Source organism: Phoxinus phoxinus (assembly GCF_949152265.1).
Source record: "Phoxinus phoxinus genome assembly, chromosome: 15".
NCBI lineage: Eukaryota > Metazoa > Chordata > Actinopteri > Cypriniformes > Leuciscidae > Phoxinus > Phoxinus phoxinus.
In genome coordinates this window covers 28,412,994-28,425,967 of record NC_136890.1, presented here as the reverse complement: position 1 = coordinate 28,425,967, position 12,974 = coordinate 28,412,994, and the positions used below count along the sequence as shown (strand labels likewise).

Sequence of the window (12,974 nt, the reverse complement as noted above, 5' to 3'; positions counted from 1 at the left end):
TCATCTACCCAAAAGGGCAAAATCTTTTGTATGGTAAACAGTTGTGGCAATTTCTAACTTCTGTCAGGGAACATTTGTGATGAGACGAGATTTGTGAGGATCGATGCGATTATAGGCTACGATCCTTTTTTCTGCTGACGTGGAACTGGACAGACTTTCGGGAACACTGTGTGATGACTGTGGGGATATGGCAGGGATAAAGTAAACACGATTAAATACACACTTTTCTTCCTTAAGAGGATGTAGGAAAAGGGTTAAGTTCATTATTTTGGGCAGGTCATCAAAAGAAGAAAGTTCTCTTGACAAAAGAACTGGCCAAGTATTGAACCAACTAGGATTCTGACAAAACGCTCACACAACCACACAATTTCAGGTCAGGAACATTATTAAAAAAAAGCTTGTTTGGATGTTATATATCAAATTAAACCTGCTGAGTCAGATGATACCAGTTCAACATCCATGATCCATCAACATGATCCCTAATGCAAAACTGAAATACTACACTTTACCTTAAATGGGATGTCTAATGCTATTTCATGCTTTATGACTTCCTACCTACACTGTTAAAGAGTTGGATTCTAATGCTAAACACTCCCTCAGGGTTTGTACAAGTTTCTGAAAGTTTTTTTTGAGTATGTGAAAGATGTCAACTTTATTTATATACCGTTTTTTACAATTCAGATTGTTTTAAAGCAGCTTTACAGTGATAACAGGAAAATAATGCAACAAAGTTTGTTTCTAGAACACATTTTTCTTAAATATATTCATGCATGTCTGCACTCTAAAAAATGCTGGGTTGTTTCAACCCAATTTTGGGTAAAATATGGACAAACCCAAACGTTGGGTTAAAAATGTAATTGAAATATTTAACCCAATGGCTGGGTTTGTCCATATTTTACCCAAAATTGGGTTGAAACAACCCAGCATTTTTTAGAGTGTGTGTATTTATATATACAAAATAATTATACACAGTACACACACATATATTATGTAGTGTAAACACAAACTTTTATTTTGGATGTGATTAATCTTTGCCCAGCACTAATATATTCATATATAGCGGCTCTGGAGAAAATCGTGACGTCATCGTCCAGCTCAGTTCAGTTCTCATATAATGGTGTCAATGCAGGCATATCAATAATATTGTTGAATATTAAATGTCCCCAACTAAGCAAGCCAAAAGCCAAAGGCCAAAAAGACGACAGTGGCAAGGAAGCAAAACTCCGTCAGGTGACAGAATGGAGAATCAATTGCATCAAATGTCTGTTTTGTTGGCAATCAGCGCACAAGTGCATACAACACAGACGTACAATGAATCAAAAGTTATCCAGGGATAATTTTGTGTGTTTAAATTCATTTGTTTAGCGGAGCACCATAAGTGTCCATTCGTTTATTTAGCTCCGCCCACGGCACGCCTCCAGGAACTCTGCATCTGTCTTTTATAAATCTGATACAACTAAAGACTCTTCAGAGATATTAAGGATGCAATACTACTCTATAGGTACTCAAGATTAACATGAGATTGGAAACTGTGTATGTACCCTTTAAAATCCTGTACATTCAATACATTCTTACACAGAGGCTTCTATCACTTCTCCTATCACCTCAGATGGGTGGTGTTTAAGTATGATAGTGATTTCCCCCCTCTGACTCATTTCATTAGTTAAATAGATGGCGCATCCCGGGTTCCAACACTCCTCGCTCTCAAGAATGTAGTCATTGTAATTAGCTTAATTTAAGAACAATAGCAGTACGTTGGAGTTCCTCACAAGTGTAAGCACACAAGTTTGTGTGCATGCGTGAGCTTGTGATGAGGGAGTGGGAATGACTTATTATAAGCAATTCAACAGAATTATGTGAAAATGACTGATAAAAGACTTATTTATAGTGCTCTGGGAGGCTGATCATGAATGGATATGCAAATACACTACAAAAGGAAATTATGGAATGATAATTCAAACCTCTCCTTTGATGACACAAAAATACACTCTTGTGCATTAATATTCATATTGCTCCCTTAATATTCGACTTAAATTTATGCACAAGCATTTCATGCTAATTGGTAATGTGGCACTAAAACCAGCTCTGCTTGCATGAACGCCAAAAGTAGCTCATAAGTTTCTGTGAGCTCTAAGAAACTTTGTCTGTCATTGGCTCTGTTCAGAAACCTAAAATATTAGTTTATACTTATATTTCATTCAGTATTGGAAAGTATTGGTAAAAAAGTCCAGAACAAATAAAAATTTAATTACTTAATGCATTTTTGTATTCAGACTGTTCATTTTTAGCAACATGCTAACGTCAATTTCAATTGAAATGAATTGCAATTATTATTTAAATAGGAATTTGAATTGAATCGGCCACATCCCACAGAAGTTGAGTTGGGATTTGAATTGGAATGACAGGAAAAGGACTGTAATGAATCTCTGAGTGCAGCAGAGATTACGTATTTTTGTAGGCCAAAATCTGGAATTGAGTTAGCATTTTAGCACTTCCAGTTCCTTCGTCCCAAAGTTAATGGATTTTTTGAATGGGTTTCTGGTTAAATGCCTTAAATAAGGTCTGTGGTGAACACAAGCTCGAGATATTTTCACGGTTTATTCTACAACATAAAATACATTAGTAATTCCCCCTTGTGAATTCTTAAAGCTTTTACTTGTCTTCAAAAAGGCAGATGCTAACAAGTGGCTAAATAAGACTGCAGTGGTTGTCAGGGACATTGAACGTCAACACATCAAACGGGAAAACTGTCTGCTTGCATAGCCTTGTTGTATTTATATGAGCACTCTTGCACACTATTTCAACTCAAACTTTTAGGAAAATCCTTTTTCATGTGACTGTGGTGTAGTTCATTTACAGCCTAAATTGTGTTCATTTGTGAAGATTATCATGATGAACAAAATGTGTAAAGGCCAGTTTAAAACAAGAACGGTAAAGATAACTATAGCAGCCACACCAACAAATGATATTGTTCTGTTTATTATGAGCAGTCATTATTAATCTGCTGCTTTAAAATCAGATGGTTTCTGATTGGCTGTCAATCTTTTATTGTTCATCAGCTGTGTAGTTATGGTTATAGTTGTGGTGTGGACTTTGCTATTCTTTTCCAAGTGATATTTTTTGACATAAGATAATGATAACTATATCTTTAACTATATCTTACAACTATAACTATATCTTTACCGTTATCGTTATTATTGGCCTTGGTGTGAACGGGCCTTAAAAATCAACTTTTGTTGGACAGCTTATTTTCTAAAATAATCCAAAACCCTATGGAAAAATCCTACTGGGATTTGTCAAAGGAACCAGAGTGATGCAAACTTCCAGGTTGGCCAACAAAAATATCTCATCACTGTTAATGCATTCTGAGAAATATGTTTTTAGGCAGGGCCTAAAACTAACCTTTTGCCACACTTGCCAATCGCTGGTGAATTTACCGGCCATAAATATTTTTTTTACCAGCCATGATACATAGATTAATCCTTATTTAAGTTACAGAAGTTATTCAGTCTAGAGCAGTGAGTGATTTTTCTTTGTCTTTTGTTCTTTTAATAACATTAAAAACACAGACAGCAGAAGGAATATTAGGCTGATGTCACTTTAAGAGCTGCATGGATCCAATATGCTGATACACAAGTGTTTTCTTTCTCAACTGTTTGCGTTCACTTCAGACATAACTGATTACGTTTATGAGGATACTTGCCAAGACGGGCCTTTTGACATTATTTTGTTTGAATATATCTGTTCAAGTGCAAGAAGACATGAAAGAGAGCTCAATTCAGCATTGCCGCTTTGTCTGAGAAGCAGATTTCTGTGCAAGGGCTTCGGTAACGAGTAACGAATTGAGTTTCCTTTCACGTCTTCATGTGCTTGAATATTTAAATCGCCAAGGCTTAAACTTTCGTGACGATGCAGCACTGGCGTATCAACTGTCAGTTGTTCTCACAACATTGCATTTTTAGAGTTCATAAAAATGTTACGGTCCAATTGACACTGGCGATTGACACTGTTTCATAAACTCACCAACACCGATTTTTTACTCGCATTTGGCGTTTGCCGAGTGTTAATTTTAGACTGCCTATAGTCCACCCTAGTCCACAAAGGTTGATCAAGTATACTTGAGCCTTGAAAAAAAAAAAAAACATTTATTTATTTATTTAATCATATTAAATTGAAACTCCTCAACTGAACTGGAATTTACACAACATTCCCAATGAATTCAGAATGGCGCACAAGTAAGTTTTGGAGCTATTGTGAACTGTGCACTGTAATCCTATTTGTTGGAGGTGAGAGGCTAGATTGTCTCTCACTACGGGTCCTCTGCCCTCCCCGGTTTCCCTGTCACCTCATTCCTGATGAGTCTGTGCTGTTGATGTTTTCTGGAACTCATTTCGCCAGCCCTGGAGGTTAATTGTCTCTAGCTCCCTCATGTCTCTTATTGATTAAGAGCGTGGGCTGGAGCAGCTCAACTCATTGGCACCGATTCACATCTTCACCAGGAGGCAGGGCCTTGAACCTTGTCACTCCAGGGAGGACTGTTCCATCCTGGGCTTGCCCACAGGGACCCGAACCCCTGACCACCACCAGCGCAGGCAATATCCTTTGTTGAACAGCCTGTGGAATTGCTCTAGGCTGGTCTTACTCACTGTGAAGAAAAAGGAGCAGGCCATGGGAAAAGTCATTCTCAGCCACAGCAGGCGTGAGAGACGCTGCTAGCAAGCGCTGTCCTGCTCTTGCTGTGAAGCTGTCAATCTCTCCAAGATGACACTCCGTGACGGACCTGTCATAGTTCATCATCGCTGATTGAGACACAGGACCCTGAGCGCAAGTTACAGACAACAAGTCCAAGAACAAGTCTAGACATAAAATGTTTGTCAGGCAAAGGCGATAAAAGAAACAAGACGCAGCCCATAAGGACTGTCAACAAATACTTCCTTTTTTTTTTTCCTCGAAAGAGGAGCGACCTTGCAGTAAATAAAAGAAAATGCAATTTATCTTCTTCCTGTTCAACATATTGGAGAGCGACCAACTGTCATGGAAAATACACAAACAAACCTCAACATTTTCCTTATTCCATTACTCTCAGGTTTTAAAAAAATTGTTCATCCAAAAAATGAAAATTCTGTCATTATTTACTTGTTTCAAACCTGTATGCTGCATTTGCATTCAGAATCTTTAAGCTTTTTTCCCCAATGACAAGGTGTCTGCACAAGTATGTCAAGCACTGTACAAGAAGTCCAACTATATTCCAAGCTCAAAGCTGTACAATAGCTTTGTGTCAGGAATATACATAAAAAATATCTGAAGACAAAGACATCTTTTATGGCGTTTTGACTTTTTTTCAATAAAAAAAACAACAACAACACACAGGTTGGGAATAACATGAGTTTGAGTAAATAATTGTGGGTGAGCCATCCCAAAACCAGTGAGCTGAATCAATCAGCACTAATCTATAATTCCAGTATGGGATGAAACCAACAGTAGACACAAGTTTCCTCACTACATTCATTCTCTTTGTAAAGCCTTGCTCTCTGTCCACCCACTGCCATCTGCTACGCTCGGCTTTGGACACACAGCTTGGCATTTTGTCCGGGCTGGCAGTTCACCGTGGCAATAACCAAATGTACCCCTGTTCCTTACAGTTGTCAGAAAAACAGACATAAAAAGAGTGACAATCACGAGAGGCGTGTTTGTGTGTTACGACAGAAGTAGAATAACTCATCACCTTGCTTTTAAAGACGTTACTGTCATTCAAAACCAAAAACTTGTGAAACTGTGATTCACGGCTGCGGGTGCACTTTTACACAACAGAACTATAAACAAAAAGTTATATAGAGTAATTTACATTTAGACACAACATGACCAGCTCTTCTGGTTAGTTTTGATCATGAAACGAAAATAGTTTTCATTTTTAAAGGAATGTTTGTGTTGCAAATACAGGCAAGATGAAATATCACCATTTATGGAAAGTCACTTAGTGGAGCGAAACAAACTATTTGTATAATGAATATTATATAGTACTTATTATATATTATAGAACATTTTATTTTAACACGCAGTAATAGACATTGCATATTACAATTGCATACAACTAAAAATTGTTTGGAAAATGTGTAATGACTCAGGAATGAGGAGAAAAACTGTTTTATAACATTCTATAAATCTTTTTGTGACACTGATATTACTAAAGCCTTTTTTCCAGACAGATTGTATTACAGATAGTGACATGGATGTCTTACCGAGCCAATGCTCTCCTGTTATCTTGCCAAATCCTTCACGATAGGCTTCCCAGTCACGGAAAAAGTTAACCGAGCCATCTTCTCTGCGTTGAATCACCTATAAAAAGACAAGTTACAATGTCATTGTTGTACAGTTAAACTCTTTTTTATCAATCACCATGCAGAGGTGATTCGTGCATTAGCCCCCTACAGCAGGAAAATGATGAGGATCATTTCCACAGCCTTTATGCAAAGTGGAACCTCCAGATTACTTTTGCCTTGTGGTGTAGTTACAATATTAACCAACAGGGGCGAACACTAACCCCTGACCCATTGGGCTAAACAGGCTTTATGAGGGATACATGATATATCATATACATTTTCTTTTTTATACATCAAAATCAGTTTGTTTATATATAAATATAAATAAAATATCACAGTTTAATTTGTTATATATATATATATTTTATCTGGATAAAATAGTGTTACAATATATCAGTTGATATCAAACATTAATTGTGCATGCATTCTCTATTTATTTAGATTACATTTAGATTTGCCGTCGTCTAACACTCAAACTTAATCTTTCAAAACATGAATAATTGAATAATACTGATAAATGTTATCTTTAGCAAATCCCAAAATGAATATGCATGCACATATATTATGTATAACATCAAATATTGTTTGCATACTGTACATTATAATGTTGTGATGCCTAAATGCGCTTGTAGCATTTATTGAATTATTTTCTAGTGTTTTATTTGTATTTTATTTATACAAAATACTAAAGAATTTTACTATCAGCCATAACATGAACATGATTATCAGCTTATCTGTACTGGGCCAGTGCATACGTCATTCTGAAGTTACCTTTCAGTTTTGAATGAAATGCATATATTCACATTTCTCTGAGCTTGTCAAAACACGCTCTAGTATTGTATGTGGTGTATGTGATGCTGTCAATTTTTTACAAGAACGCACCTACAGTACGATGCCTCAAAAAGCTGTCACCAGGTTTTGGAACATAAAGGTTTTGTGACCATTACCAGACAGGCGAGTACAGCATCTCATCATTATCTTATGTCAACCTTCTGTTCACTTCCACTTAAAACCAGAAAGATAATGAATCCTAGTGTTTCAGTCTCTGGGTAGCTAACACACTGCAGGTAGATCCTTTGTCTTTGGTATGCAGATGTATTCTTTACTCTTAGAGGAATGAAAGGGAAACATGTAAATTGACTGGAGATGGATATTTCAGGAGTGCGGTACAGAGGACGAGTGTGGAGGGGTCGGGGTCCTCAAGGGAAAGGTGACGCATATGTGGAATTCAAAGTGAAATTCAGACACTAATTGACTCCTGATCCCTTTATAGAAGATTAATCAGGCAGGCAGTGGATCAATGGCTGTTGAAAATGCCAGCAAAGGAGAAGTCTTGCCATCAATGTAAATGAGCCAAGCACAGTGCCCTCCTCACATGCTCACCAGTGCTTGCCAAGACGAAAACACACATTCCTCCAGGGACTGTTCCCAGAGGGACATCCTCACCTAAACAAGACAGGAACGAGGAAATCCACCTTCCAACCTCAATTAGAGATATTATAATTATGTACCTGTTTATGAGATGACAGAGATGTCAATGTGTTTGTTTCAAATAAGGCGAACACATGCGTTCTTATGTTACTTACAAAGAATAGTTTACTATGTGTGTGTGTGTGTGTGTGTGTGTGTGTGTGTGTGTGTGTGTGTGTGTGTGTGTGTGTGTGTGTGTGTGTGTGTGTGTGTATTTTTAAGTATTAAATATTTAATATTTTCGACTTTTTGGCGCAAAAAGAGTGAATTTTTACCAAGCAATTACATTTTGTGAACAGATACAGTACATCAACAATTTTATAATTATAATTAACATTTGTTACAATTATTTAAAATAATAAATATTTCACAAATGTATCAGATTTTTTGTCATTTTTAAATATAATTGTTATGAATTATTATCACTGCAAGACAGTAATAAATAATCAAAATGAATGATTTCATAAATTGATCAGATTTTTTGTATTTTAAACATTATAACTGTTATTAATTCTTGCAAGAAATCAATAAATAAACACAATTAACGATTTAGAAAAATTATCAGATTTTTTGTATTTTTAAATATCATAACTTTTATTAATTATTGCAAGATAGCAATACATAAACACAGAATTAACGATTCCCCCTAACTTCTGAACTATGGAATGCAACATGTATTTTGTGCACTGCTCAATGAATTGCTATGACGCATGGAAATCAAGTGTGTTCTGCTTGAAGCGCATGCATTGACGTACTGGCGTTGGAGGATGTTTCAGGCCTGAATGTACTGAAGGTGATTTTTTCCTCATTAGAGGAGTTGTGTTTATGTTTAGCTAAGGGGTTTTATGTGCGATGACACACAACATATAGATTCTGAAGAGAAGACCTTTGACTGAGACCTCCCGGGCATGAGATCTTGGAAAACACAGCCGCTCTCTCAATAAAACATGCCAACACTCTGTGCAGGTGCTTTGGGCTGCATTCAAAATTAATGGATGTGGCTTGACTCTAAATAAATCCTTTCATTGGTTCTTCTTCCAACCCACAGAGCAACCAACATTTTTTAATTATTCACCATAATCTCTGTAAATGAACACTGAGTCACCTCTGAGCAGTGGGCTCACTTAATCTTTATTGTACCTCGAGTATAAAACAGGTAATTAAAATACAGGGAAATTTTCATGTTCCGATAAATATTTCATAAGACCTGCTTTGAATATTCCCACCGGCGCAGCACGAGCAGACTTCAAGCGAGGCAGCGTTTAGGTGTTGGAAATCATTGCATATTTCACGGTGGGCACATCCCGGGCCATTCCCAGGGTTCAGAAAGGGGGGGGGGGGGGGGGGGTGTATGGGATAGGGGGCTTTATTGTGTCACTGCACACTGGAACGGCTGACTAAAAATACTTAATATGCATTTAAAATAGGGGTGGGCGATATGGCAAAAATATCATATCGCGATTTTTTTCAGGAAAATCACGATTCACGATTTTATCACGATTCCTTTTCATGTTGGTTTTACTATTTTGCAAGTGACTGAGCATCACAGCCAAACTAATGTCCCTATTTTAAAAACAAAGCCTTAGGTAACAACATATAAAATAAAAAAGAATGGCAGACATTTAGGCCAAAGTGGCGAAGATAAAAAATATTTGTCATTGTCTTTGTTATTAAAAATTAAGAACAAAGATACACATACACAACTTAATATACAAATAAAAAAAACAGTGCTTTATTTTTTCAGCTACAGGTGTATTTAACAGCATTGAAGAAAGTAATTAAATGAACAAATATGAAAATAAAACACAACATCGACTTCACTATATAAATTTTACATTGATTCTTATTAAAGCTACTATTAAAGTTCTCAGTCAAGAGTGAGTGAGATGCTCTTTGTATTTTGTTGTTTTATTAACAGGGATAGTTCTCCCAAAAATTCAAATTCTCTCAAGCCGCTTTAAACCCGAATAAGTCTCCCTCTTCTGTCGAAAATAAAAGTTATTTGGAGGAATGTGGGTAAACAAACAGTTGATGTACCCCAGTGACTTCCATAATAGTTTTTTCCTACTATGGTAATCAATGGGGACCAGCAACCGTTAGCCACACTCCTCAAAATATCTTCTTTTTGTGTTCAGCACAATAAATAAATTAATACAGGTTTGGAACAACATTAGAGAGTGAGTAAATAATGACAGAATTTTTATTTTTGGGTAACTGTCCCTTTAAGGACAAGCGGCAGCATGTTTACTATTAGGGCTACTGTCACTTTAAGATCTGCGCGCAACGAGTCTACACGCATTTGACAAGGCAGATTTTTTCTTCATTTTTTCTATTGTTCTTTCACTTTAGACATAACCAACTTTGTTTATGTAAACCTTGTGTGTATTTGACAGTATTAGCGCAATAAGATAACTTAGTTCAGTAACGGGTGCTGTTAGACAGGCTTTTAGTGCATGTGCGCGCGTCGGGTCTATTGCGCTCAGAAAAGCGCCCGTTAGAACAGCGCATCAGCAGCGAATGACATGTTTAACCGGCAAGGCTTTAAAGCACATGCAAATAATTCATTTTTATGAACTACAGTGTCCCGTTCCTCTGCATTTCATGTGGATATACGTCGCGCTGTACAGTATGTTGAGAAATGCAAACTGATAAAATGGACGATCCTACGATATTTCTTCAAAAGCAGATCGTGGAGACATTTTAATCGTCCACGATCAAAAATCGTAATATCGCACACCCCTAATTTAAAATATACAAATAAAGATTAGGGCTGTCAATTTTACACATTATTTTTTAAGTCATATCAGGGCAGGCTGTTGGATCATATGGGGTAAGTTGTCACAATCTAACCTGCCATTTAAAAAATAAAATGCAAATCAGTTCATGACGCTACAACAACGTTCAAGGGAAATAACTAATTTATTATTTTTTAATTATTATCAAATATTATCAAATATATTTTATTACATCAAATTATTTACTAATTTAAATTAAATGCTTAAATTAAATTAAATGTAAATTAAATTTAAATGCTAAATATTTGTAATTAATATTAGCATAATATGTCTAAATTATATGTATATATAAAATGTCATATTCAATATATATATATATATATATATATATATATATATGTGTGTGTATATATATACACACGTATAATTTAATTTAATTTATGGAACAGCTGACTGAAAATAATATGTATTGCATATTATTATTATTGAATATGACACACACACACACACACACACACACACACACACACACACAATTGTTGCTATAGATATGTATATGTAAGTGCTGGGCAACGACTAATCACATCCAAAATAATTTATATATATATATATATAAAACATTCAATAATAATAATATACAATATTAATATAATATATACATTCATGTCTTCGGGGTACTAAATCGTGCACAAATATAATTTTTCAGCAAATATTGGTAAATTGTGATTAATATCATTGACTGACAGATCATTAATTGAATTGATTGACAGCAGAAAGGATAATGTACATAAATGTACATTATTTTCATCATGAGAAGTGTCTTCCCCTCTTGCTGTTGTGTTCCTCTGTGCATCTGTTCCCTAATACTGGAGCCACACTCCAGCTGATGTGTCCCAAAAGCAATTTCTCCTGTTACAATGAATCTCCAATGGCAGCAGAGCACACAACAGCAGTGGTGAGTCCTTCGACACAGATGAGGTTCAGCTCCAGGTCGCCGCATCGGGTCTGACGGACTAACGCAGAAGGATGACCTTGTTCCACAAGAGACGAGATGTTCTTCTATTTCACAATTGCCAAAAGAAGACTCCATATGTGCAATTCAGAGAGCAGGAAAAACCGTACCTCCTTAAGACAGTTCACTCGAGTCATGTGCTCAGAAGGAGAAGCAGCCTTAAGAATCGTCTTGTTATCTCTTAATTATCAACGCTTTAATTTGCGGCACTACGGCAGACGGCACACAGCCAGGCCCGGGGGAGTTCTGAAACACCTCTAGCGAGCTGGGAAAAATTAATAATTGTTCTCAAAGGCTGAACCTCCCTCATATTAGTTGAAGTATTTCATTTTCAGTCCATGTAAAAGAGGAAGTGTGTGAAAGATTAAAAGGAAAATGAGAATTGTGTTGAATATTCAGAAATGATGGAGTGTTTTGGCTCCCTTGAGCGAATTAGATTACGAATTTATTTCACCGGTTTGAAGCCGGTGGCTCGGTTTAATTCTAAAGAAAAGGAAAAGAAGTGAGAGTTTATTGGTCTAACAACAGTTCTATAATATCGGATTTATCTTTGGGAGTGCAGGTAATGACCTCTGTAATTTCTCAGGAGATATCCTTTGTAATCCTCCTCATTTTTCATTGTTTTGCTATGTTGGTTCGAGGTGAGAAGTAATTCAATTGTTCACAGGATAACCACAGGCCAGATAAGACATTGGGGAGACCAGGGCTCGCTGTCACAATTTTCTCGCCAATGAATATTTTTCAGGGTAGGATCATTTTTGAAAGCCAGTTTCTGTTAAGGCACATACTTTAACGTTTTGGGCTACAAAAAACACTGTTATTATTGCCTATAGGGAAACAATGCTGTTTATTTAAGAGTGGGGCATGTTGTCACAGTATATGGGCTAAGTTGCCACAATAGAACCTGCCGTTTAATAGACTATTAAAGGCTTTCAGCCTAAATTATAACAGTAAAATAGTTACAGTATGATACATGTCTGATATCTAAACATAAAAATATTGTTATAAATTAAATGACTGACAGAAAGGGTGCAGGAATACACGAAGAATATTCAAAACACAGAGTTGAATAAAAATCCAGGTAATTCACAGAAGGCTGACGCAACTACACATATACTAACTTAAACATGGACCAGACAAACACTGAGTGAAGGTGAGGAACTAAGGCCCCGTTTACACCTACCGGTATATGGTTATTTTAAAAAACGGAGAAATTTCCCTTCGTTTGTGCCCTTCGTTTACACGCAAACGGAGAATTCGCCTCTGAAAACGATTCTTTCTAAAAACTCCGGCCAGAGTGGAGATTTTGGAAATTAACTTAGTTTGCATGTAAACTGAGAAAAACAGAGTTTTAGGCAGCCGACGTCACAGTTTGAGACTATTTTCGGGATTCTGATTGGCTAACGTGGGCTTGAGCTTCTCGTTACACTGCCACCT

At 36.4% G+C, this 12,974-nt stretch overlaps 1 protein-coding gene across 13 annotated transcripts in view; it reads right to left on the bottom strand.

Annotated features, from left to right (window-relative positions):
* The window catches only part of fibcd1a (fibrinogen C domain containing 1a), a 153,104-nt gene that overhangs the window by 28,265 nt on the left and 111,865 nt on the right, over positions 1 to 12,974 (bottom strand). For all 13 annotated transcript variants that reach the window (XM_079636975.1, XM_079636970.1, XM_079636979.1 and 10 more), the window contains one exon: positions 6,240 to 6,336. In XM_079636975.1, coding sequence (XP_079493101.1) covers positions 6,240 to 6,336 — 97 coding nt within the window. The remainder of the gene's footprint in view (positions 1 to 6,239; positions 6,337 to 12,974) is intronic.